General features: G+C 45.2%; 1 protein-coding gene across 2 annotated transcripts in view; it reads left to right on the plus strand.

The window, feature by feature from the left end:
* Positions 1–25,422, plus strand: part of GRIK5 (glutamate ionotropic receptor kainate type subunit 5) — a 487,066-nt gene extending 461,644 nt beyond the window's left edge. For both annotated transcript variants that reach the window (XM_085875712.1, XM_085875713.1), the window contains exons 17-20: positions 2,714–2,939; positions 12,499–12,627; positions 12,873–12,997; positions 24,032–25,422. In XM_085875712.1, coding sequence (XP_085731838.1) covers positions 2,714–2,939; positions 12,499–12,627; positions 12,873–12,997; positions 24,032–24,520 — 969 coding nt within the window. In that variant the 3' untranslated portion in view covers positions 24,521–25,422. The remainder of the gene's footprint in view (positions 1–2,713; positions 2,940–12,498; positions 12,628–12,872; positions 12,998–24,031) is intronic.
* The last annotated feature ends 1,855 nt before the right edge of the window (positions 25,423–27,277 follow it).

Consider the following 27,277-nt stretch of genomic DNA (forward strand, 5'->3'; position numbering starts at 1 on the left):
TGCCTGCTGTGCTGCAGGAATATGTCCTCATAAGTTTGTCATTGTAAGAGCATTGCTCCTGTCTACGTGTTAAACATATCTTCTCGCTACCAGAGTGCATTTTACACCAGGGGGTTATCTCTTTATTTCATACAATGATATCGGTACAAACAATACTGGGGTTTATTGCTGAACAGCTTGGAATGTTCATTTCATTGCCAACATCACTTGGGATTCACTATCGCAATCGTGTTGCTGGATTTGTTTCCAATTAGAGACGTGGACAATAATACCGAATTTTGAATACAGCACACATGTGCAGTCGTTGATGGAAGATATAATGTTGTCCATCCAGACTTGCTGGTAGTTTGCAATCTTGTCCGTTAAAGTGAAGATATATCTATTGTTGTGAATGAAGAATGGAAATGGTCTCCATGCGGTAATTTTACACTGTGCTCTCCTCTCGGTCCTGTTCGCTCTTCCTAATATAAGGAGACTTTCATTGCCAACATGCCAGCTGGCTTGGTGTCGGTTCACGTACTTCAGTGCATGGCCAAGCAGCTAAGTGATTCTGTGAAAAGACAAGACTTACTCAGTCTTTTTTCTTTCTTTTTGCCAACCATACATCTCCCCAAATGTTAGCCATTTATTCGTGGACCTTGTCACGTCAAACTTTTCCTCAAACTTGCCTTGATGCTCCTCAGATCCTCTGGGCTCTTCTGACGATGTGTTGGTAAAAAGTTGGCATCTCTTTGACAGTTATTAGAGAAGGTGGATATGTGTATGGCAATTTGTTAAAGATAAGTATGATGGCCTAAAATCCACTCTCTCCAGACAATATTGGACGTTCATCACATCAGCTCCTAAACATTGACTGCTCTTGCAATTTCTTCAACAACAGATGAATTCATGTTCCTTACAAGTTCATTCCATCACGCATTCAACTTGACCGTCCATCATCCTGACACTGTTACACTGATGGTCATTGCAAGAAAACAACTTGCATTCTCCTCCTTGAAGGCCAACCCAGCAGATGGTAACCTGCAGTCTCTCCACATAGCTTGGAACCACTTTCTTTTCATATGTGATCTTTCATATGAAGAACAATGACAAATCAAGCTCTCCTGAAATCCAAATTCTCCAGCCTCCCACCGTCCTCCAAAGCCTGGTCGGAGCAGGTCACATCTGTCTGGTACACATTATCCTTCCATTCCTTCCCTCTTAAAGGACGGAGTCATGTGAGACACTGTTCAAGGAAAAGCAGAGTTCTTGAACTGTCTTCACTCAACAAACTAAGATCCCAAATCCATACCTTAATGTACCCAAATTTTCCCCATTACAGAATGTTCCCTATGGAATGTGGACTCCTCCACATCCATAGATGAGAAGCTTCTTACCCAGCTCCTACTCAAGTGGTTGTCTGATTTTGTTTGAGTGAAAACAGCTGGACTCCATGAATTGCTCCTTGATGGCGTCGTTTCCTCTGAATTCTCGCTGCAGACACAGCAACGGTCCTAAAAGATGCATGTTAGGACCGACATTGATCTTATCTTCCATCAATGATCTTGATCTCTTGAAAACCATCTTTAGCATTTTTCCAATGACCATGCTCTGTGGAATGATACACCGTGCTTGTGAAAGGCTGGCCCCTGTGAAATCACCATTGTCACACCTGGACAAAAGAAACTGGTCAGCAATTTGGAACATGACGTTTAACGTCAGAAAGTCACACACTCTCATTCTTTCCATAAGGATCGGCAATAAAACTACCGAATTCATTTCTTTGACCAGCCACTGGAAGATGTACAGCAGCTTCTACTCCAGGGTGTCACTATCGTCCGTAACCTTCTGGAGGTGTAAAATACTTTCAGATGGAGCTCCATGAAGTATGACTCCCCAACTCTGAGTTGGTGTTCCTGCTTCACTCCTTTCTCCTCTTTAGGTGCTTGAAAAGGAGGCGTTCCACACGATTGGGATCGAAATACAGGAGCTACTCTCCAACTGCCGGAAAGTTTTGTGAGCTCTCTGTTTTATACAAGCTTACACCTGGCCTTGCCCTCTGCTCTCCCCAAGCCACCCCAGGTCACATGCATTTCCCAAGAACCTTCACCTGCTCACCCTCCCAAAATCCAGACTGGTTATTTACCAACATTAATTAACTCCTTATTCCCCTGGTTGTGGAGTTGTCTCCCTGTGTCCATCCCCACTTCATGCTTCAAATGCACTTCCCATCACTACCTCATGCGCTCAACCACACACATCCACAATCTCTTCTACTCACATTGATTATTTCCTCGTTTTTGGAACATTAATGTTGGTAAATAACCAACAGTTATTGTTATTTTATCCAGTTTTCCTCTCTGGAACATTACTACTCGTTTTTGTGTTATTCTTGTGTATGTCCACCTCCTGCCCCCCCCCCAACCCTTCCCTCCCAAAGCCTCCATACCCTTTGGTAGTCTGTAAACCTGATGCCCTTTGTAGTTGAGCTCCTCGTTGAACCTTAACCTTTGTTGTTTTTTTTACAAAAAGTGACAAAACTCAATAAAAATTGTGGGTTTTTTTAAAAATTTAAAAGTTTTAAATGCAATAATATATTCAACGACATGGATTTTTATTTTTTTTTATGGAACATCAATTCCACAACAAATACATCATGGACATTTCATTGATTTGGTTGAGAGCAGCCTGACTGTAAACTCCAATTTTTATTCTTCCTCCAAAACTCCCGCAGACCTCCAGATACCAGACCTACCAACGGATGTGGAATTTCATGGTGTCAAAGCAGCCAGGCGTGTTTGTAAGAACAACAGAGGAGGGTATTGCACGTGTTCTCAACTCGAAGTATGCATTCTTACTCGAGTCCACCATGAATGAGTATCATCGACAGCGAAACTGCAACCTCACTCAGATCGGTGGCCAGTTGGATACCAAGGGCTACGGCATTGGCATGCCACTCGGTAAGTTGACCATTACAACAATATAACCCTGATACTGGGTTAATTGGGATGACAAAATGGCCTAAAGGTACACACACTTGGCTCTGAGCTGTCTAGACTGTGTTCGAATCCCGACCCAGCTCTAAACTGTCATCCTGGTATTTCGTAGGCACGGTGATTCATCAATGTGTGTGCTGTCCCTCAGGTGGACGTTGAACGAACGTCCCGTCTGCCGGCATTCATTGGTGGACGTTAAAAACTCCATGGTGTCCTTCGTGAAGATTAGGCGAGCTATCCCAAATCCTGGCCAAATTCCAAATTCCTGCCCGAACCAGCAAGAGAACATTGCGTCAGTGGCACAGGTATACTCTCAGCCAATGATGCAACTGTGCAGCGTTGTACAGCATAGCAATGACGAAGAAAACTGTGTTAATTACTCTGACAGGATGGTTCAGAGTTAACCCACATACCTTTGTGTTGGCTAGCCTCGGTTCATTTCTCGGCTCTTCAATAAACTGTTGGATTGGTGTTTCGCAGGCAAGCATCACAAGGTGTGCCGACCCTTGGATGGACGTTAATAAGCCAGGGACCCATTTGCGAGAATTAGTTAGACGAGGTTAAAGATCGAATGGTGCCTTTCACAAAGAGTAGGCAAGTTATTGGCAACACCCTGGAAGAAATTCAAATTGTGCTAAGCAGGTCTCGTTGAATGTTGAGCCTGGTCAACCAGTTTGGGAAAGGTTTGGGCGAAGTTTACAATTCGAATATTTAATGCTGCTGCCTTCAGATGAACAACAACCTCTGATATTCTTATTCTGCCGGGCCATTGTTCTCACCACAAGACCACGATTGCATGTTCCTTTGTGCTGGAAGAGGTTTGAATGAGGTTTAAGAGGTGGATTTTGGGGGAGGGGGGACATGCAGATCATTACCCCCTTCCACATTAGATGAGTCCTTTTCAAGAGAGCAGACTTTCAAGTAAATTTTATATTTGTATTTTATCCAGTTTATAATAAAATGGGATGTGATTGGAAAAATGGGCGTAGGGGGGGAGGGTGGGCGGAATGGGGGTGGGTGGAGTAGGGAGAGGTGTGGTGGGTAGAGTAGGGAGGGGAGTGGGCTGGGCAGAGTAAGGAGAGGTGGGGGTGAGTAGAGTATGGAGGAATGGGGGTGAGTAGGGTAGGGAGAGGTGGATGGGTAGAGTAGGTAGGGGAGTGGGGGTAGGCAGAGTCGGGAGAGATGGGAGTGAGTAGAGTTGGGAGGGGAGTGGGGTGGGCAGAGTAGGGAGGGGAGTGGGGGTAAGCAGAGTAGAGAGGAGAGTGGGGTGGGCAGAGTAGGGAGAGGTGGGGGTGAGTAGAGTAGGGAGGGGAGTGGGGGTGGGTAGAGTAGAGAGGAGTGGGGGTGGGTAGAGTAGGGAGGGGTGGGAGTGGGCAGAGTAGGGAGGGGTGGGGTGGACAGAGGAGGGAGGGGAGTGGAGATGGACAGAGGAGGGAGGGTGGGGGTGGGCAGAGTAGGGAGTGGGGTGGGGTGAGCAGAGTAGGGAGAGGAGTGGTGGTGGGCAGAGTAGAGAAGGGAGTGGGGGTGGGCAGAGTAGGGAGGGGTGGGGGTGGGCAGAGTAGGGAGGGGGTGGGGTGGGGTGGGCAGAGTAGGGAGTGGGGTGGAGTGGACAGAGTAGGGAGAGAAGTGGGGATGGGCAGTGTAGAGAGGGGGTGGGGTGGGCAGAGTAGGGAGGGGTGGGGTGGGGTGGGCAGAGTAGGGAGTGGGGTGGAGTGGGCAGAGTTTGGAGGGGGTGGGGGTGGGCAGAATAAAATCCATTCATTGTTAATGTAAGATTAACATTAACTAGGTGATGAGCCGATGACCTTTAATTGCAGGTGCTGTCTGTGCACACTTTATAAGTGTACTTGCCTGGTCTCCTTTATTTTTGTTAATGGGTTTTTTTATCTGCAAGGTCAAGGCTCATGGAAGAGTGAAATGTCAGAGGGCAAAAATTCAACAAACAGGCAGTGGGGCAATGGGGCCACATTTTTTGATGCAACAAGCTCTGGAATGAATGAACAGTAGTAGAGGGGAGGAGACACAGTAATCTGAAAGTAAGAGTGTAAGGTTATGATCAGTTCATTGGGGTAGAAAATTTTGTAGATAGGAATGGTAGTACACTGCCTGCTTGAAGCCCTGGAGGGAAGAGGTGCATTATAAACAGCCTCAGGAAGGCAGTTCCACAAACTAGAGAAAATGGAAACAAAAGAGTGCATCTGGGCAGTAAGCCTGGATTATCGGAGTTTGATCAGGAATGGGCCACTGGAAGATTTATGCATCTTCGTGCAGAAGGAGCTGGGGAGGGTTGGAGGGCTGAGACAGTGCAGAGGGAGCTAGGCTGGAAGAGAGGAGGTAAAAATCCATAGATGGCACCAACCTATTCGCAAACAGGCCGTGCTTCGACCTCATCATGGGAGATGCTAATAATGTTGAGAGCTTTAATTTCCATCGACTCCAGGAGAGACAGGTTTGATGCTGGGGAGCCAGCATATAGGGGAGAGTTTTACTCCATTGGGCTGTGGACAACGGCTTAAAGCTGTCAGTCAGTAGTTCTGATTTTTCAAGGAAATGATTGTTTTTCCATGGGTTGGAGATGGAAGGTGCAATGACACCATATTAGGGTTTCTGGACCTTGATAAGGCTTACGACACTGTCCTGAGAGAGATGGTGATGGCAATGCTGAGAAAGATGGGAGTTAAGTTGATTGAAGGTATTATGAGGGAATGAAAGTGAGAGTTTTTTTGGTCATGAGTTGTCAGAAGAGTTCAGTGTGAAAATTGGATTGAGGCAGGGAAGTTCACTGTCATCACTGTTTATTATGGGATGGAGTTGTTGAGCAGGAGGTGAGAAACACCTTCCCTCCCCTCCACCCCGCCCTTCCTCATTTGCAATTTTCAAGCACAAGTTTCTCACGAGGCCTCCGATGATCAATGAAGATTTCTTACCGAAACAGTAGAGTGAGCTCGAGGGCGTGTTTCAAACACACCACATTCTTTCCTACATTTTGTTTTGTAAAGACTCCTGAGAGCCATTATCCAAATAATATAAATTCCTTTGATTTGATCTTCCAGCTCAAGTTTTGTTTCACTCTAGAGAGCCTCGTAGTTCTTTCAGATCTGGAGGATAAATACTAGTCACACTTCAAAACACTTTGGCTCTAAACATGCACAGATACCTCGCTGTTAGTTCTATTCGAGTTTTTGGTTTTCTTCAGGCTGTTTTGTCACCAGGCCTCCTCAGGCTCATGCATACATATATGTATATGTATATGTATATGTATATTTATATTTATATATATATATATATATATATATATATATATGTACACACACACACATATATACATATACATATATACACACACACACACACACACATGTATATATATATATATATATATATATATATATATATATATATATATATATATATATATGTACATATGTATGTATAAGGGGGAAATGTCATGGAAAATATAACTTCACATTTTCAGCGAGCCAGAGCCAGCCACCACCTATTGCACTGCAGAACAAAACGTGGCTGAACGCAGGCGAGTAGCCGTGAACTTTGTTCAAGTCTATCTATATGCAGTATTCAGTGACAGTGCGAATATTGTAGCATGCTCGCCAAGTGGCACTTCAACGAAATGGTTGATCAGAAACAGCTCGCTTGGCATGCGATTAGTAATCACCGAACCATCATATTAAACATACACCTCTTGGAGACACCCGAAATGTCAAATATGTCTGAATTGGACAATGAACACTTTTATAGGAGTCAGAACTGCTTGTAAGATCGATTCTGCTTAAATTTTGTAATGCTCCTTAGTTTAAGAGATACTCGTGGTGGTTGCGTGTGCGGAAATGAAATAAAGCCACAAATGCTGACTGACGTCTCCGTGTGATTATAAGCATTACCATGTACTCAGCGATTCGTAGCTATGAAGAACAGGCATTCGATAATATTCGTGACGAAAGCGAAAAAAACAAAAAACTTTATCGTTGAGAAATCGTTGCTGCCTGTTCCAAGTCAAGGCATGGTTGAGCAGGCCAAAAAACATGGCGGCTTCAAACCCCAACGAGATTACCCAGGATATGCCTTGAGACCCCATCGAGAGTGGTGACTGAGGATGCACCTGATAAAGGATATAATTAAATAAGGCCATTCATCATCTTCAAAAGGGGTGTTTTAATTCACTCAATCACCCAATTTTTAGTAGTCATGCACATTCTTGGGCTTTTGTTAGTATGCAAGCGAAGTTTCAGGCTGCTCGGTGTCATGATTTTGGAGTTAGGGAGGAGACACACTGACACACACACACACACACACACACACACACACACACACACGTTTATTAGTTTAAGACATATATTTATTAATTAATCTATTTATTTATACATATATATATATATATATATATATATATATATATTGTTGCGGTCTTGAGGATGGAGCTGACTATGAGGGGGGAATCCCTGGTTTCTTTCGAACTCACCCAGACCAGAGGCCACCGGGAGCGATAACCTCACCCCACAGTGGGTTGCGACACAACTATGATGCCTAAGATGCAACTACGAACGCCATTCGAGCAACCACAAGTCCCAGTGTCCGTCCGTCTAACAACCATTTAACTGGGGGTCCCATGGCCCCCTAACCGGAGAACGCACCCTCAGCAAATCTGCTACTTTCCTTATCTGGTGATCTTGAATGCGGCCGAGCTGTACCGCTAGCACATCCCAGACCCTGCAAAGAAAACCGTCGGGAATTTCAACCTCCCAAGCTATTTCCATGCGGACAGTGCCGGACCAATGGTGCAAAAGATGGAAATGGATAGATCGGGTATAGATTGAACAAGAACAGGTTTATTTACACAAGTGGGGAGCAGGAAAAAAAGGTGGGGGAAGAGGGAACGTAAGGATTTTAATGGCATGGGGAGAAGTGAGGGTTTAGCAATTTGTACAGGAATGAGATCAGAGAAAGAGAAGAGAGACACAGAGCAAACTTAAGTGCCTCACCTACCACTAACGTAGTACATGGGCCAAAGCATTCACAACCGAGGGGAAAAATGGGGGAGAGAGGCATGAGGAATTGTAGCCTCAGCCTACCTGGCAGGGCAGTGGTGCCCTCATTATTCAACGCTGAGGGAGAGAAGTGGGAAGAAGACTGTGAGGTGTCCAGGGTGTGTGGGAAGTGACGTGTGTGTGTGTGTGTGTGTGTGTGTGTGTGTGTGTGTGTGTGTGTGCGTGCGTGCGTGCGTGCGTGCGTGCGTGCGTGCGTGCGTGCGTGCGTGTGTGCGTGCGTGTGTTTTTGTGTGTGTATTTGAAAAACGGAAACTGAGAAAGGTGCAGCAGAAAAGCAGAGAAAAGATGTGTTAGAGGATGGCCTAAGTGTGAGATCCTACCAGATGTATCTGTCGTGTGGCTTGGTTTCAGTCCTATTAATCGGCTAAGCTCCGTCCGCCCCTCGCCGTATCAGATCCTCACTTGTGATGACAGTTCGTGAGGTAAAAACCAAAGGGGCAAAAGTGCCAAGAACCAGCAGCGTGACCTCCACAGAGTGAGCATCGTAGTGGTCCAATGAGAGGATCGAGCGAGCATGTCCGACCTTGAAGAAAGAAAGAAAATCCAGCGCCCATCAAAAAATAACAGAACAAACTAGAGGGGGAGCACTCGGGAGAGTGCAAAACCTCCGCAGCCAATACTGCTGGGTCACTCAAGTGAACCTTATATCTTATTCATTAAATATGATGTCAACAGTGCTGACAGAGTTATAGTTCTTTTCTCCAACATTTTTTTCGGGGGGGTGGGGGGGTTGGAAATCACTCAAAACATGTAAAAATGAAAAAAAAAAATCGAAATTTTGTTGAAAAAAAAGTTGCATTTTTTTTTCTCTAACAATTTTTTTGGGGGGGTTGGAAATCACTTAAAACATGTAGAAATGCAAAAAAAATTCTTTTTTGGGCGGGGGGTAACAATTTTCTTGGGGGAGGGGTTTGAAATCACTTAAAACATGTAAAAATGCAAAAAAAAAAAAATTCTCAATTTTTTTGGGGGGGGGTTGGAAATCACTTAAAATATGTAGAAATGCAAAAAAAAAAATTTTTTTATTTATTTATTCCCTCTTACGTTCCCTCTTCCCCCACCTTTTTTTCCTGCTCCCCACTTGTGTAAATTTAGCAAAAAAAAAATTGGGGGGGGGGGACCAAGTCCAAAATTTAATGGCATGATCCTTGGACCATACCTAACCCCCCCCACCATGTTTCGTCGAAATCCGTCGAGGAGTTTTTCCGTAATACTGTGCACAAACAAACAAGCAAACAAACAGAAAGGGGTGAAAACGGTAACCTCCATCCATCTTCGAAGATGGCGGAGGTTAATGATGTCAGCCCTCAGGGAACAGAGTATCTAGCACCAGTTGAAAGAAGGACGGCAAACGACTTCGGGCCTCAGGGAACAGTGTCTGGCGCCCGTCAACGTCGTGCCTCAGGGAACAGAGTGCTCAGTGCCCGTTGAAAGAGTCAAACGCTCTGGGGTTTGCTCTTTTATAAGGCCAGCCTGGAAGCTTCGAGAATGTGCACGTCATTGGGCGGGGCCTGCGTGAGGATTGGCGTTATGCCTCCTTAACCCTGACCATACATTTTGCAGCGAGTGCTCTCAGTCGGGGCTTCCAGCTGTCATAAGAGTCGGACCTCGCTTGCCACTGCTTAAGGCGAGTGAGCATTCGGCTGGTTCGAGGCGCGCAAGAACGATTATGGGGGAAACGAACGGAGCCAATGCCTCTCAGGTCAATGCTGACCAAACATTGCTGGGGCACGTGAGAGCCATCACGAAGGCTTACAATGGTGTTGATGGTTGAGCGTTGCGGGATGAGGGATCTCCTTTACAGTGGGGGAGTTTGAGGTTATGTAACTGTACTTAATATCTTGATTGTCTTGTGTGCGTGTATGAAGAGAACGTGTCAAACTACAGTCCGTATTCAATAAAAGTACGCGTACTTACGTCTGGTGAGAGAGAGAGAGAGAGAGAGAGAGAGAGAGAGAGAGAGAGAGAGAGAGAGAGAGAGAGAGAGAGAGAGAGAGAGAGAGAGAGAGAGAGAGAGAGAGAGAGAGAGATAACGATAACGATAACGATAACGATAACGATAAAGGGACTATAAGGAAGGTTGATCCCGCATCAAATGGTTGCCAACGCATTGCCAATAATCTTCCATCTGCAAAAGAATAATAGGAGGTGAATCCTAATCTACCCGTTCCAATGCAGTTTGGATCCCACTGACCCATCTAAAGGTAAGGGACTATTCTAAACATTTATTACAGACATAACTACGCTGAAGGACCGACGAGTCGTGAGTGCATATTTACAATACCGGTTTCTCAAAGCTGGAACAATATATACATACATTCAGTATTTTTTTTTGGGGGGGGGTGGGGGGAGGATTCCTTAACACAGAGACCTCAGGCAGCTCAGTTCCCTTGGGCCCTCTGACTTTTGTGTGCTGTTTTCCTTTCCATTTGGCAAGCCGTCCGGTGTCAAAATGAATTGGTTGTTGGTTTCTGCCGAGTCCCCTTCGTTTCCTGATGAGTCCGGCACCAAACACTTTCCACTTAATTTGTGTTGTGATTTTGTACATTAAATGTTTTTGAGTGTTCTTGTGTTTGTTTGATTTTTGACAAATATGCTGGGCATTAGAATGCTGAGATGTCACAAATTGGTTGAACTTCTGCACCTATTGATCATGCCAAAACTTACATTATTGTAGCATTGTTACAAAAAAACATATAATACTGTTAGAATACATATCTATATCATAATATGCTTGTTCCTTCATTCATCCGTCCATCCATCCGTCTGTCCGTGGGTGATGCTCCTTTCCACCCATGGGTAGGACAGCTTGCCTGACTCCACCAACATTTGTAATCTGCAAATCGTATGGCCGCCATTTTGGTGATATGCGAAGCCAAAGATATTTTCGGAGCTGTCATATTCACAATCGCCATTCCCTCCCTATAAGTTTGCCATTCAGTGTAAAACGACCAAAGCGACTGTTAAAAGGATCTTCAAATATCGAAAGGTCAGAGCCGATAGGCGTCACAGCTTTGTGAAGGCCACAGTAAATATCGGCCTCAGACTTCAGTCCTTCGGCTTCAGGCCTCCGGTATCAGCCAATGTGCCAGTGCAATTAGAATCTATCCGAGCTATATAACCACCACATATTATATATGAGGCCCCGCGAGGGGGAGTGATGTAAGCGACATTTTTTAATGATATGATGATGATAGGCTCGGATGATAGGGGAAGGGTTAAAATAGTGCTATATGGCATCAACTCCAAAATGGCCGATGTGTCCCTTACATCACTCCTCCTCACAGCGCCTCATATACGCATAGGCAGTGGGCATATTTTGCTTCAAACCTGGGTTATTTTCTTATATTTTCAGAGAGACCAAGACAGCAGTCTGTTTCCTGATACACTTCCCAAATAACTGTGCGGCATTCTCTCGAGCAAGGACTTTTATTGCGGAGGTTCTGTGGGCCCTTAATATTATTTCCGACAATTTTCTCTTGAACGACTCGACCAAGGACCATAAAAAAACTTGTCATTATAAAGTGTCGATGAGTCTTTGTCAGAGGAGCTCCGGTAATCTCGCAAGATTGTGAAAGAAAAAAAATCCTTCATTATTTACTTTTAACGATGTACATCTCCAAAATGGCCAATGTGGCCCTAACACCACTCCTCCTTGCGGTGCTTCATATATGCATCAAGAAGAATATAATTTGTTTATGGTTGTTTATTGGCACAATCAGGCTGCTCATGGTCACTTGAGGGTTGCAATTCCACGAGGTTTCCACGTATCTCGTGGGATTGTGAGTTGAGTTGGACAGGTGACCATGATGGGCCATGACATGTAGAAACCATGCTGTTGCTGTTTCGATTGCAGTTTCTGTGAGGTCGTTGATGGCATGATAGAGAAGGGGAAAGAGTTAAATATTCTGCTGTCTCGATGAGGTAATGAAGAAGTATGTAATGATTGATGTGGGAATGGTGGGGGTTAGGTGAGGACAGAGAGTTGGCGTTGTGAGGGGAGAGAGCAAAGATGGAACAGTGTTGGGAGGGGAGTTTGAGGCTTTTGGGGAGGATTGAGGACTTTCGGAAGGGCGTAGGGAGGTCGAGACGTTGTGGTGAGGAGGGGGGTTGAGGAGTTGTGGTGGAGGATGGGGAGGTTGAAGACTTGGAGTGTGGAGGGGATTGAATCTTTAAAATTGGGAGGGGGAGGTTTAGGACTTGGAGTTTGGTGGGGGGGGGGATGATGACCTGGGGTTTGGGAGGAGAGGGTTGATGAGTTGGGGTTTGTGAGGGAGTGTTGAGGACTTGAAGTCACATTTCACATTGCGCAGATGATCCGTGGGTCCCTGCTTGTATGTAATCTTGAGAATTTCAGGCATACTTATTGCACATATGAATATCCTTGAAATTCTGATGATGGAACCATCTGGCCTGGTGGTTGACGGTTTTTGTTTCTGAGTTGTACAAAAATGTGACAGGGTCTCCATACCGAGATGACATCACACTAGCGATCCTGCAGCTTCAGGAGAGAAACCGAATTGAGATCCTGAAACGCAAGTGGTGGGAGGGTGGACGATGTCCCCGAGAGGAAGATCACAGAGCTAAAGGTGTGCAATTCAAGTTGTACTCCATCAAGCCTGATCTTCCTCAATGTCTCAACCTTGTACATAAATTTCCTCTTATTAACATTATCATTGATGGCAGATCTTCCACCTCTCATCATGCAGCTCTGCTTACATGTTGCATTCTTGCCTTATCTTTATCCTTACCCTTCCACCGTTTCCCTGTTAATCTCTCTCCTTCTCTCCCTCTCTCCCTCTCCCCCTCCCCTCTTTTTCCATGCCTGTCTCAGGTTTAGGCATGCAGAACATCGGTGGAATATTTGTTGTTCTGCTCTGTGGTCTCATCTTGGCTGTTGTCATTGCTGTGGCTGAGTTTGCATGGAACTCTCGAAGAGCACCTGCTCGTGCTGATGCGGTGAGACTTGATTGTCAAAGATTTAAATAAAAATTGGTTTTCAATGACAGTGGGGGTGAGGATGGGATATAAGTTGGTCCTCACTGGAATCTTAAACTACTTGTACATTCACACTCTTATAATTGCTTATGGTGTTTCAGGATTATGGAGGAACTTGTATAAGCATGTCACATTGATATATTCTGATAACAAGGCCACCTGGTAGATTGATATCTTTTAATAGCAAGTATATTAGAAGATATCAATGTAATGGGTGATCCTATGGTCTGCAGCATCATCTGGTACATTGATATCTTCTAACTTCACAGTCACCTCACAGTGTCGTCGCTCAATAAGTGTATGGCATATGAAGGCATAAGTTGGGGAACTTAATGAGTGCGCAACACATGGGAGAAAGCATGAGCCACTAAAATAGTAAATGTTTCAACTGGGGGACATAATTTCAGCCATTAGTATAATTGATCAAATAAAATGGAATTTAATTCCCCCCAACAGAAGGTGAAAGCGAGAATTATATCGTAAGATAGACCATGATGGAAATCACCTTGCCCTGCTATACTGCACACAAAGACATGTTCCCGACATTGCACAAACTCTACAAAAACTAGCCTTGAAGTTTGAAAGAGAAGGAAGCACGCATGACGGGTCAATGTGTGGAAGACCAGAAACCCCCTGTAGAAATGGTTGATGGAGTTGTACATGTGTTTTTTTATATGCCTCCGCCAATGAAATCCGTCTGGCTGTCCGTCCATCTAGTCCATGGGCCCAGGCCAGAAATTCCACTTGTCGGTACCATCGAAGGAAACCAATCCTAGTTATGATTTTTGAATTGGTGTATATATATATATAGATCATATTTTGATGTGATAAGCATTGCAGACTGGCAGCTTATTATTAGTTATCATCTCTGGAATGTACCCACCCTCCGCATCATGAAATCGAAAAGGCAAACTCAGAAACATTCACTAATGATGCAATTGCTGTTTCCACATGGGGCTAGAATGAACTGCAAACCACAAATACATGTCTGAAATGCTTTATTTATACCATCTGAATAATCCTTTCTGTCATTCCTGAAGGCAGAATTTGTTTTATGGCAGAAAGGGGTGAACAATAGGGCCTATCAAAATGTTGCTGATTAGTGATTTTCAGTACATTTTAATTTATAATATTGTCATACAAGTTCCCTGGGTAGTGCTACTGAACCACAGTAGCCTACAACATGCACATGTTGTATGAGGAAAACATTTATGAACATTTTACAAGTTTTTACCGCAGTTAAATGAATTGCCCTTCCCCGACCCTAGTTCCAACAAGCGTCCAAAATGTGAAATTTACGGATAACCCAAATTTCACCATGCTACTGTGGCATGTTTATGTACTATGTTTTACTCATGCATGTTTGTAGCCATGAATGTCCTTGTGATTGTGCCAAAACATTCACACCATGGATCAGTAGTCTACTCTTCATCACTCTTATCAGCATCAGAGTCCTCGAGGTCTACAACCTCTTCCTCGACATCAGCGTGCTGGTTGCTGCAGGTTCACAACTTGCACATGTCAGTGCACTTCAGGCTATTGGCAAGGCACGTGCAGTCAGTCTGGGAGTTTGCACGACCGTCCACACTTGCAAGAAAGCAGTTGCAACACTGCATCCGGTGCTGGAGAACCCTGCATCCACTCGATGGCCAGCTTCCCATCATCATCAGTGGTCCATCCACAACCCTTGGGACTTGGAGCATAGGGTTGGCATTGCAGACAGCGCCTCCAAATAGCAGCCTGGTAGTTTGCACAGAGGACGTGCATGAAGAGGCAGTCTTCACCTGGTGGAAGCTGACTGGACTCTATCTCTCCCCGTCTGGCACAGAACAGTTGATGTCGGAGTTCATTGACTTTCGTGGTGTTGGTAGACGGCACGTACATGTGGCAGGTGACCTCTTGCAGCTTCTGAAAGAGCTCAGTGGATACTACCCATGAATGACCGAGCTGACTGAAGGCCTCTTGGTAGGTCTTATTCGACTTCATTTGCTTCAAGGCGCCCATCTTTCCCCGGCTTGCAAAGGCACTGACTGTATCACAACCGGAGAACACGTGCAATCCAACCAGGGCATCACAGACACTGTCTCCCATCGATCTAGCAAGCTTGTCAATGTCTAGGAACCGTGTGCGGGTTTGCGTACCACACTTCTGATACACGGGGCATGGGATGTCCTTATTGAAGGCAAGACACAGCACGAGGACATCTGTATCTTCGGCAGTGATCACCACAGCCTTGTACCCAGCCTCTGCTGCATGCAGAGCATGCAGAAGCATTCGGGTGTCTGCTTCCTCCTGTGTGGACTTCAGCTCTGCCACTTCCTCCCAGTGGTCCTTGGTATTTTTTTTTGTTTTTTTTGATTTTCCCCCAAAACTTCAATATCTCAGAATGGTAAAATGGTAAAAATGCAAAATACATACACTAAGCTGCTCTTCTGGAACTGTTATCACATTATTGAAATAATCATATAGTCCCTACCAATAACTTAGTAGCCCTAAAGTCTGGTTTCCTCAGATGGTACCGATCGATATATGCCTGGGCCCATGGACTAATCCAACCGTGTGTGCGTGTGTCCGTCCGTGAGAGGTTTTCGTTTCCATGATAACTTAAGAAAGGCTGAAGGGATCCAAGTCAAACTTGATTAGAAGTATGTATAATGATGCAAAGATGATTAGATTTTGGGGTTAAGAGGTTAAAGGTCAGAGGTCATCTTTGGTAAAATAAAAAATAAAAAATTCTCTTACTGTTCTAACTTGTGAACCAGTGATGGGATTTTGACCAAACTTGATATAAGTATATAGTATGATGCAAAGATGAACTGATTAGATGTTGGCATCAAGAGGTCAAAGGTCAGAAATCATAATGTCAGGTAATATGTGATACTTGAGAACAGCTAAAGGGATTTAAATGAAACTTAGTACAAGTGCAATGTGTATCACTAGCTGAAGTACCTGGCATTGCCTGGGGAAATTCAATGAAATACTCACATAATTAAATTTGTGCTGTTGACAACAAATCACAACAACCTCAACATACGATCTTCACAAAACATATTACTCGATCGCTCCTGGGGAAAACTCAGGCAGTGTACAAGCAACATACTCACTTGAGGCCTAAACACAGAGGTGTTATAATAAGCTGTGTAAAGCAATATTTTTAATAACAGGTGCATGTGTAAACACTATGATCATTAAATTTGTGCTGTTGACAACAAATCACTACAATCTCAACATACGATCTTCACAAAACATATTACTCGATCACTCCTGGAGAAAACCCAAGCAATGTATAAGCAACATACTCACTTGAGGCCTGAACACAGAGGTATTTAATAAAACTGTGGAAAGCAATCTTGTCAATAACAGGCACATGCGTAAACACTATAGTATTTAAATTTGTGCTGCTGACAACAAATCACGACAATCTCAACATACGATCTTCACAATACATATTACTCGATCGTTCCGGGGGGGGGGGGGGACGCAGGCAGTGTGTGAACACAAGACCCGATCGAGGCCTGAAGGCCAATTATCTTGGGTCAATTTTTTTTTTATCCAAACATAGCCCTCTAGGGTCGAGATGAAAGAGGAGGCCATGGAAAGTTTGATCTCGCTGGTTCCTGCAGGGTCCGAATGCATAAACGAACAAACAAAAGAACTTTCTTCTTTCTATATTAGATGATGTAATAATGTTGATAGAGGGATATCGGTCAACATTGTGACGTCGAAGAGTGCTGTTCTAGTTTACTATTGAAAGTTACCTGAAACAAGGCTGGGAGCCAGTAAATGTGTGGAGCTACAAAGAAAAAGAAAAAGAGGAAAAACCGGCACAACCTTCATCTAGTCCTGAAACAAGGAAACCTCTTCACAGGACCACCATGCAGGAGGGGGTAACTGGGCCAGGTGGAAAAATATATTTTCCTACTCCCTTTGGGTGGTTTTTAGAAGACACCAACTCTGTACCAGATGGCTGTTGGCTCCTGAAGGGAGCTCATCCACCCTTTGTCAGGTGTTGTTTTTAGTTCTGGCAGGGTGTCACAGTCACCCTCCCCACCACTAGCAAAGCCAGTGAGGGGTGTTGGTTGAGTTGCCAACAACCCAACTATGAGGCAAGTGCCACTGGGTTACATGTTACCAGTGGCAGTCCCAAAAGACTTATCTGACCGGAAATGTGACAGAAAAAGAGGCAACTCAATCACTTGATCATGGATCAGGTAACGGGCATTGCACGGCCTAACTTCGTCACAAAGAGCTCTCACAACAATCATATATTTTCTGTGCAAATATAAGATTCCTTGGCAGTTTAGGGTAAGCGTAGGCCTGCTATTTGGACTATCCCAAGCCAACTGGCCTCCCAGTTTCACTCTTGTTGGTGCATTATCAGAATCAGTGTCGAATGTGGAGGTCTCTTAGCAATCTTTATTTTATTCTTCATTTATCTTTACAATAAATTGTTAATCTTATCTCCCAACACAAACCAACACTAGCCTTCACATCGATTTAGTATTCCAATGAGTTTATTATCCATACAAAATAAATGTCCTTTGGGCTGGCAGGATAGCTTAGAGGTATGCATACTCACCTCTGAGCTGTCTTGGCTTGGTTCAAATGTCGACCCAGCTATAAACTGTCATCCTGGTATTTTGCATGCATGATGCTTCATCAATGTACGTGCCATCCCTCTGATGGATCTTAAACTGGACGTCCCATCTAATGGCATTAGTTAGTGACCGTTATAGATCCTATGTTGTCCTTTGTGACGTATAGGTGAGTTGTCGCCAGTTGCCTAAACAAAATCCAAATTCCTGCTTGAACATACAAAGAGCATCGGTGCCACAAGTATGCCAACACCCCCCCCCCCCTTTCAGAAAATGATGCGATAAGCAGCTATGTGGTGCATCCAAAAGAAAAGGCTCTTCCAGGGACTAACTGCAGCTGGTGTCTCATCTAAATGTGCTTTAATAATGGCATTTGTCACTTCCATCAAACTTGAATCTTATGTAGTGATGAAACAGGAAATTGCTGCCTTAACAGGAGCACGCACTTATCTGCCATGAGGATTGTCATAGTCATCGTATTGCGGAGTCACAGGATGTCAGACACAGAAACAAATGGAGTTGTGTTCATACAAGCTCGTTGTTTATTGGGAAAGGTAGGGTGTGGGAACATGCGCCAGAGCAGCACATCGCTGCGTCCACTTTCTGCTGGTACTCCAGGGGCATCCATCTAGCCATCCCCAGGCAGATGCCGGGCCAATCACGTGGTCAGCCCATTGGCCTCCTCCACTCATGAGGGTCCCTCACTGAGAGAATTTGGTTGGCAGGATCAATGTCAGGAAAATGAGGGCATGTCGATACAGCCACAGCTGATGCTCATGGATGATACAGGTAACAAACCTCATCTGAGTCTTTCTCAGCAACCACTCCTTGGACACAAAGTCTGACGGGCAATAGCCAAGGATTCTATGAAGAGGCCTGGTACCGAAGGAGTTAAGTCTTCCTCTCAGATCCTGAGTCAAAGTCCAAGTCTCACATCCATAGAGCAAAACTCGAAGGACGAAGAACTCAATAGACTCAGACTTTCATCCTCCTGCATCAGTACCGACAGTACCACACCCCATGATGCAGTGAATACATGACTCCCCAGGCCCAGCAGAGACATCTATTAACCTGTGGCTCACAACATGCGGAGACATGAATATCACTGCTAAAGTAAGTGAATCTCTCCGTGACCTATCCATCCTCACCATAAGCAGGTAAAGACCAGATAGCAACATCCAAAATGTCGTTGAAAGCTTGGATCTTGGATTTTACCCCGGAAATCCGTAATCGCAGTGGCTCCTCATCCAGCACCTTGAGGGCCACCATAAGAATATCGAGCATCTCCGCAAAGATGACTGCATCATCTGCGAAATCATTGTCAAAGACCCTGACATTCCCAAATGATGCACCGCAGCTTGATCTCTCCGACATCCTCCTCAGAATCCAGTCAAAGAAGCAGTGAAAGTGTGGGGGCCAGTACACACCCCTGACGAACTCCAGTAACAACAGAAAAAAAGTTAGAGATTGAACCACCACACCTCACAGCACTCTCAGTACCAGAGTATAGTTCAGAAATCAAATTGATCAGTTTTGGTGGCACCCCATGAAGACCAAAAATCCTCCAAAAGGCATCCCGACTCACTGAATTGAATACTTTGTGTAGATCAACAAAGGCTGTGAACAGCCCCTGCTGAAACTCTTGTCTGTGTTCGGTGAGGACCCGAAGAGCAAGGATACTGTCAATCGTTGACCTCTTTAGTGTAAAGCCCAAGTGTTCTGGGTACTGGTGCTCAAGCAGATGGTGGCAAATCCTATCAAGAATTATCCGAGCAAAGACCTTGCCCAGCACTGAAAGCAGCGTCATCCATCGGTAGTTGTTGCATTCCTAGTGATCGCCCTTCCCTTTCCAGAGAGGGACATCAGGGCCCCTCTTCCAGTCTGTTGGGATGATGCCTCTGCTCCAAACAGGGTGTAGAACTGCATGCAACAACATGAGTACAGCGTTTCCACCAGCCTTAAGAAGTTCAGCATGGATGCCACAGATCCCAGGAGCTCTACCCTCTTTCAATTGGTTCACCGCAGCCTGTGTTTCCACAAGCAAAGGCGGGTCATAGTTGACTGGAGGGTCAGCAATAGGGATAATTGCACCCCTGACATCCATCCAACTCAACATCTGGTGGGTCAGCCTGGTACAGCCGCTCAAAGTAACTGGCCCAGCGGGCCTTCACTTCGGACTCCCCTGTCACGAGCACACTACCCTGAACTGCAGTACCCCGAGGGGTGGGCTTGTCAGAGTGCAATGCATGAATTTCTCTGCAAACAGAACGAGAATTACTTCATCACAAGTGATGCTCTACCCCTTCACAGATTCCTCATATGGCATCCTCATTGGCCACCCTCGCATATCGGCCTTATTGTCCGCCCTCAGTGAATGTACAGTTTTGCGCCTCAACTGCCTGAACTGCTGGACTCTGCCATTAAGTCTGTCTCTCCGACTGGTTAATGGTATCCAGTTTCGCTTGGGAGACAAAGTTCCTCTTCGCCTGATGGTGGAGTACTGCTCGCCCCTCGAGGCTGGCTTCCCTGCCTCACACCTTGTTCATCTTGACACCGTGGAAACCAAGGCCTTCAATCGTATTGGAATCTCCCATGGTATGAAGTTGAGTCTATGGGTCTATCACTACGCCATCACAGACAGGATGGTGATGTCTTTGTCTTCTACCGCCTCCTTTCTGGTCTTGTACCCTCTGCTCTTTCCTTGCATTGTAGCTCCCTCCCCCGAGGTTTCTGCAAGGCACCGACGATCCACTGTCAACCTCCTTATGGTTAAACTACCTAATCCAGGATCACTGCTCAACTCCACTCATTTGTTCTTCTTTTCTCCTGCCTGTGAAACCCTCCAGTTCGTCAAGACAATCTCAGATCATCCCCAATCCTAAACCATGATCTTTTCTACCCTCGATAATGCCCCTCCTCCTTCCAAAATCCAGTTTTCCCTCTTGAGCGTTTCCGTCTGTATTCACCCTGTCCACCACATACATCCTCTCCTGCTCTCCATTCATCCCCACACCCATTGTTTGTCCAAGTCTGCCTCTATCTTGGTCTTCAACTCTGATGTTTATTGTTTCCCCCCTCTCTTTGCCGTTCTTCTAGCCTAGTGCACCCTGATCCATTCAGTGTACTAGTACAAGGAGGGGTTTAACAGCATGAATGGATATGAAAGGGAAATTATTGTCGTGTGCACACAGCCTCTTCAAAATTGATGCCTTAGGAATCCCAGACTGGATAACCTGCGACAGACTTCCTTGGTGGGGGGGAGGGGGGGTGGTGGTGAGAATGCTTTTTGGTTGATGGCATGGAGGAAAATTTGGCTGTAAGTTAAAGAGGAGACTGGATGAACTAATCATTGAGGAGTGAGGAGGTTTTGTGGAGGAAGCCTTGTCAAAGAGAAAAGGAAGAGATTTTGGTGAAGACGAAGAATGAATCTGTTGTTCCTGATGGAGTGAAAAGCAAGGGAAGGGATTCGAAAATACATTTTGGAAACCTCTTTTTTCGATGTTGTGAAGAGGTTTTAAGTAAGGATAAACATTTTATTCAGTGAATATTCAGTGTCGGGATATTGCAAAGAAGGGAATAGGGAAATGAGTCGAACTGAGCACTGAGATAAGAGTTTGGATTTTGTTTTTTCGTTGTTGTTGTTATTGTTTGGTGGGCTGTTGCTGTTTTCTGAGTGAAGAAGGAGAAATAAGTTGCTTGTATTTTTGAGGGAGGAGAGGAAATGGATTGAGCTCAGGGATGAGAAGTAACAATAGCTGGGATAAAGAAGTGAAAATGAGGCAAAAAAAAATATAGGGGAAGCACACTTGACTTTCATCAGGAGGCCCGACTTAACTCGTGGATACAAATTAAATAATTCAACACAGCAAGATACAGTTTGGGACAGAAAAATTGACGAGAAACACGAATTAGCAACACAGGAATAAAAAAAAATAAACCAGTAAAACACAATGTAACTGGTCTGACAAACTTACCTTGGATGAACTGGTAGGTGTGAGAGCTGGTCAATCATCCACGCGTACCGAACCCTGAACCCAAAGTGACTTCTCTCCATGACTCGAAAGTGTCTTTCACTAACCCCCTTTCAAAATTTTCACCTTTTGTTCCCCTATAGCCTGGAATTAAACTTCATTAAATCAGACTTTTTCCACCTATATTTATACATCGTTACCCACAACTTCCAAGTGAAAAACAAATTCGAGAAATTTCAGAAAATTAATTAAAAATACAAAACGAGAATATCTTGTTTGGATAAGTGTCCACCCCCCTGAGTTTATACTTGGTGGAAGTACCTTTGACAGCAATTAGAGCTGTGAGTCTGTTGGGATAGGTCTCTACCAACTTTACACACCTTGATTGGGTAATATTTGTTTCATTCTTCTGCACAAAACTGTTCAAGTTCAGTCAAGTTGCACGGGGAGTGTTGATGGACAGCAATCTTCAAGTCATGTCACAGATTTTCAATTGTATTTAGGTCAGGGCTCTGACTGGGCCACTCAGGGACATTTATCTTTTTGTTTCTCAGCTACTCCAGTATAGCTTTGGTTGTGTGCTTGGGGTCGTTGTCATGCAGAAAGGTGAACTTCCATCCCAATTTGAGCTTTCTTGCAGAAGGCAGCAGGTTTTCCTCCTGGATTTTTCTGTATTTTACTTCATCCATTTTCCCTTCTGTCCTGATAAGTGCTCCAGTCCCTGTTGATGAGAAACATCCCCATAAGATGATGCTGCCACCACCATGCTTCACAGGAGGGATGGTATTCTTTGGGTGATATGCTGTGTCGGGTTTGCTCCAAAACGTAACGTTTTGCATTTAGGCCAAAAAGTTCCATCTTGGTTTCGTCAGAGCACAAAACATTTTTCCACATGGCTTCAGAATCAACGGAGTGGTTTTATGCATACCTCACATGGGACTCAAGGTGGGATTTTTTGAGTAATGGCTTCATTCTTGCCACCCTACCCTACAGGGCAGACTTGTAGAGTACTTGGGATATTGTTGTCACATGCACACAGTGACCAGTCTTTGCCATCAAGACATGTAGCTCTTTCAAAGTTGAAATTGGCCTCTTGGTGGCCTCTCTGATCAGTCTCCTTGCTTTGTCATCCAGTTTGGAGGGACGGCCTGATCTAGGCAGGATCTTGGTGGTACCATGCGCCTTCCACCTCTTCATGATTGTCTTGATTGTGCTCCAAGGAATATTCAAGGCCTTTCAAATATTTTTATACCTATCCCCTGACATGTTCCTTTCCACAACTTTGCCCCAGAGGTCTTTTGAAAGCTCCTTGGTGCTCATGGTTGAGTCATTGCTGTGAAATGTACCACCCAGCAGAGGAAACCTACGGGAACAGCTGATTTTATTCTCAAACTAGAAGGGCATTTGGTAGAGTGCAGACTTCCACCACGCAATGCTTGATTCATGATAACATATCTGGCCCAATACATTTTTGAGATATCATGCTATATATCGTTTTTTGAGCCCTATCTCTCAATGGTGAAGAATCACTTTTAAAAGTCTAGTAGTCGGATCCGGATCCGGATCTTCACCAAAATGTAATCAGTTCGTCCGTGTCACTCACCGAACCTGTCCACAAAATTTAATCCGGATCCCGTCCACAACTTTTTGAGATATCCTGTGCACAGACAAAGAGACAGACAGAAAGGGGTGAAAACATAACCTTCACCTTCGGTGGCAGAAATAACAATCAGAATCACTACAATTTAACACAGGTAGAGGCCAATTAAGTTTTGTGTGATTTTGAAGGTGATTCGTTGCACCTGCGATAACTTTCAATTGCTATTTATAAGGGGGGTGGGCACTTATCCAACCAAGATATTCTAGTTTTGTATTTTTACCTCCGACACCATGATGATTTTACCTCCGACACAGGCGTGAAGAGCTCATGTAAAGTGTTGAACAAGGCGGTGTAAAAGATGCTGGCTGCATCAATGGCAGTAAACTTCTGGAATTTTTTTTTTCATACGACCTTTAAAATCATTATTTTATTTCAATTTAATGATATACCTAAACACTGCACAGGGTAAGGTGTTCTATGAACTCTCCAGTTGATTTAGCAACTGTGGTTAATTTAGGAGGTGGTTTTATTTCAAAATGATTTGTCAATTAATTACTTGTTTTTTGACATTTACGGGTACGTTGTTAATTACTTTTACACTTTTTCTTTTCTCCAATCCCAACTGATATGTGTACATTGTGGGAACCAATGGATTAAATACCGATAAAGCAGAGTGGCTGGATGGCAATCAACCATGAAAATCCAGTATGCCACACATCCTTATTACTTTGCTTAAAAAGGAAATATAACAGATGAACTTGCAATATGCTGCTCATTAACTGCACACTCTCAACACTAACTCGCTCTAACTTTGTCCTGCCACCTGCAGGAGCTACTTGTGGAACTTTGCCGATCACTTTCCTGCTCTGAGTCTTCTCGTCGCCGTCCACGCACTCGGCCACCTTTTCCTCCTCCTCCTCGACCTCCTGGACCTCCTCGACGCCACCACCACCACACCATCACCGCTGATACAGATCCCGGAGCAATGCAACGCCTTGGCAATGGCAAGCTTCTGATGGGAGCCGGGGAAGCCAGTGGTGGAGATTCCTCGCAGTTCGGTGCACCCTGTACTCACCTCCGGTCTTGTTGGCAGTGCCGGCAGCACTATAGGTTTCGTGGAGCCAGTGCCACAATTCAAGCACTTGGCAGTGGCCGATCACCCCTCCAACCTCATAAAAGTAGCCCAAATACTCCGACTGCTGCAGCCACACCTGTCAGTATTGCACCCCTGCCTCCACCACCCCCGCCTCTGTCACACCATGCCACATGCCATAGACCTCCGTCAGGCCAGCGGCATACAGAACAGTCACTGCTATGATGAAACTTCAATTCCATTTCCCATCAACTCCACAATCCCCTTTCCACCACCATCGGTCTCAAGCAACATTCTCCCTTTTCCTTTCTCATGACATTCTGCTGCCCGTTTTCTGTTTTGATGCCACTGGATTTAATGACAGCTTGGCATTTAACAGGTGGCGGGGACTCTGTTCCTGCATTTTTGCTGTCATCCTATCATCCTGGTTAAGCCTACTCACATCTCTTAGTCCCCCAACACTGAAGTCATATTGACTTTGTGTTGAACTTTTTATTCATGATACATCACCGTCTGCCACCAAGAGGACATCGAATATTTGGTGGTGATATTTTGCTGTGACTATCATGCAGTAACTTGCTCTGGGTTCATTTGCCAAGAAGCACGACTGCAAAACAATTGTTGTTAAACCATCCAGATCATGTTAGGGTGCTGGTAACCAGACACCAGAAGTTTTGAACATATGATTGCAGGGACCGCTGATCCAAGACTGAAGAGGGTGTCGACCTCCAGCCATAAAGATGACTGGCTAGAAAGAGTGACCTCTGGACTGCAGCTTAGGTTTTCCATTTTGATGAAGCATGGTCGATAAGCAAATGGAAGACAGCACAAAGGACAGACTGTGCGTTGAACTTCCTTTCGGCATCAAGTTCAAGCAAAGCATCTCACGGCAAGACCGGGCCTCATGACTCCAGACTTGGTCATAATCGTTGGTCTAATTGGGTACAGATTTCTGAGTGGTGAGATGCATAGTTCAGTACTCTACAAGGAAAAAGTGAACATTTTGAGGTGGTCAATAGTAACTGAGGACTTGAGCCTTGTATGGAGATGTTTCTCTTTTTGGAATCAAATTGTTCTTGCTGTTGGCCATGTGGCAGCGATTAAAACACTTCCTACCAGCCTCTTTACTACATTGTCTGTTATTTCTCACTCTTTATTCTCAGAGTTCCACCCCCCCCCCACCCACCCACAACAAAAATGAACATTGTTTTATAAATGAACATTATTTATAAATGAACAAAATGAACATTATTATATGTCAGGTGAGGTTAGATCTGTGACCTGCTACAGGTACCATGTAAACCTGTACTAACCTGTTCCATGGTCGGGTTGTCGGCGACTCAACCGTCTCCCCCACCAGGTTTTCTGGTGAGGAGGGTGTTTGGATATGGACACCCAGCAGGATTAAAAACAAAACCTGTCAAAGGGCGGAGGAGCTCCTTGTGAGCCAACGGCCATCCATATCTAGTGCCCAACTGTGTCTGCGGACGTCCTCCTGCAGTTGGGTTACTTTTTTATTTGGAGGTTGGTGGCAGGATTTGCACTCCAGCCACCGTAAAACCCTTCATTCCGCAAAACGCAAAAATGCAAAAAAATCTGAAAACCCACTCCGTGGGAGTACCTCCTGTGCAGCTTCCCTTCGCAGGGCAGCTCACCGGATGATGGGATTGGGGCAAACCCTTCGGGACCCCCAATGTTTGATGATAGGAGGGAAACCACGGGGTAACATCCCTGGGTCAGATTGCGGGAGAGTGTGTCGGAGTGGTGCTGAGGTGTCGTCCACCAGACGGCGGTCTCCTTGGGTTAACCTGAGGCGGTCCCTTTGGGTGGGTGCCTGGAATGTCCTATCCCTAAGAGAGGATGATCACCTGTCTCTGTTATCATCTAAGCTCAAGCGTTTGGACATCGGGATTGCAGCTCTCTCTGAGGTTCGGAGACCGGATTGTGGTGAGATCATGGCGGGTGGTTACACCTACTATTGGTCTGGACGCTCTGATGGTTACCATACCCAAGGAGTTGCTGTAGCTGTGTCCAATAAGCTGACCCCAATGATAATTGAGGTAACACCGGTCAACGAGCGTATTATGAGATTCAGGATTCGTCACTCCTTAGGTGTCATTTCCCTGGTCTCTGTTTATGCTCCGACTGAGGCGAGTGATCTCACCGTGAAGGATGCATTCTACGCCACACTCGAGTCTGTGGTTGATCAGTGCCCCAGACGAGATACACTTCTAGTCTTGGGAAATTTCAATGCATCGACTGGAACTGATAGGGACGGTTATGAGGTGTGTGTTGGTCCCCATGGGTCAGGAACTATGAACCAGAATAGCACTAAGTTCCTTGACTTTGCAAGAAGTCACGGACTTAGGGTGGCTGGTTCATGGTTTCAGCGCCCACAAGCTCATCGCTGGACTTGGTATTCCAACGCTGGCGGTGTGGCAAAGGAGATTGACCATGTCCTCATTGACGGTCGTTGGAGGATGATCCAGAACTGCAGGGTCTACTGGAGTGCTCAGTTCCTCAATACTGACCACAGGCTTGTTGTAGCAACTCTAAAGCTGCACCTTAAATCCTGGAGAATAGTACCATCCCAGCCTAGGCTGGATGTTGCCAAGCTCAGGGATGAGAGAGTAGCTGAGGAGTTTGCGAACAGGCTGAGTGGACACTTGGGGGGTCTGGGTGTTTTGGGGGGTCCTGAAGAGTTTTGGAGCGCCTTCAAGACCACCGTCCTTGACGTTGCCGGTGGATGTCTTGGAACTCACCGCAAGGGAAAATAAGAATTTTGTCTCTCAAGGGACACTGGATACCATTGACCAAAGTCGCAGGGCCAGGCTGAATGGCAGAGCTGAGCTGTTCGGGGAGCTGAGGCGTAAAACTGTACGTGCACTGAGGGTGGACAAGGAGGCCTATGTGCGAGGAATCTGTGAGGGGGTAGAGCATCACCTGTGGACAGGTGATTCTCGTCCCGCTTACAGGGGAATT

The sequence above is a fragment of the Eptatretus burgeri genome, chromosome 3 (genome assembly GCF_056783735.1).
Source record: "Eptatretus burgeri isolate ZD-2024b chromosome 3, Ebu_testis_v1, whole genome shotgun sequence".
Taxonomy (NCBI): Eukaryota; Metazoa; Chordata; class Myxini; order Myxiniformes; family Myxinidae; genus Eptatretus; species Eptatretus burgeri.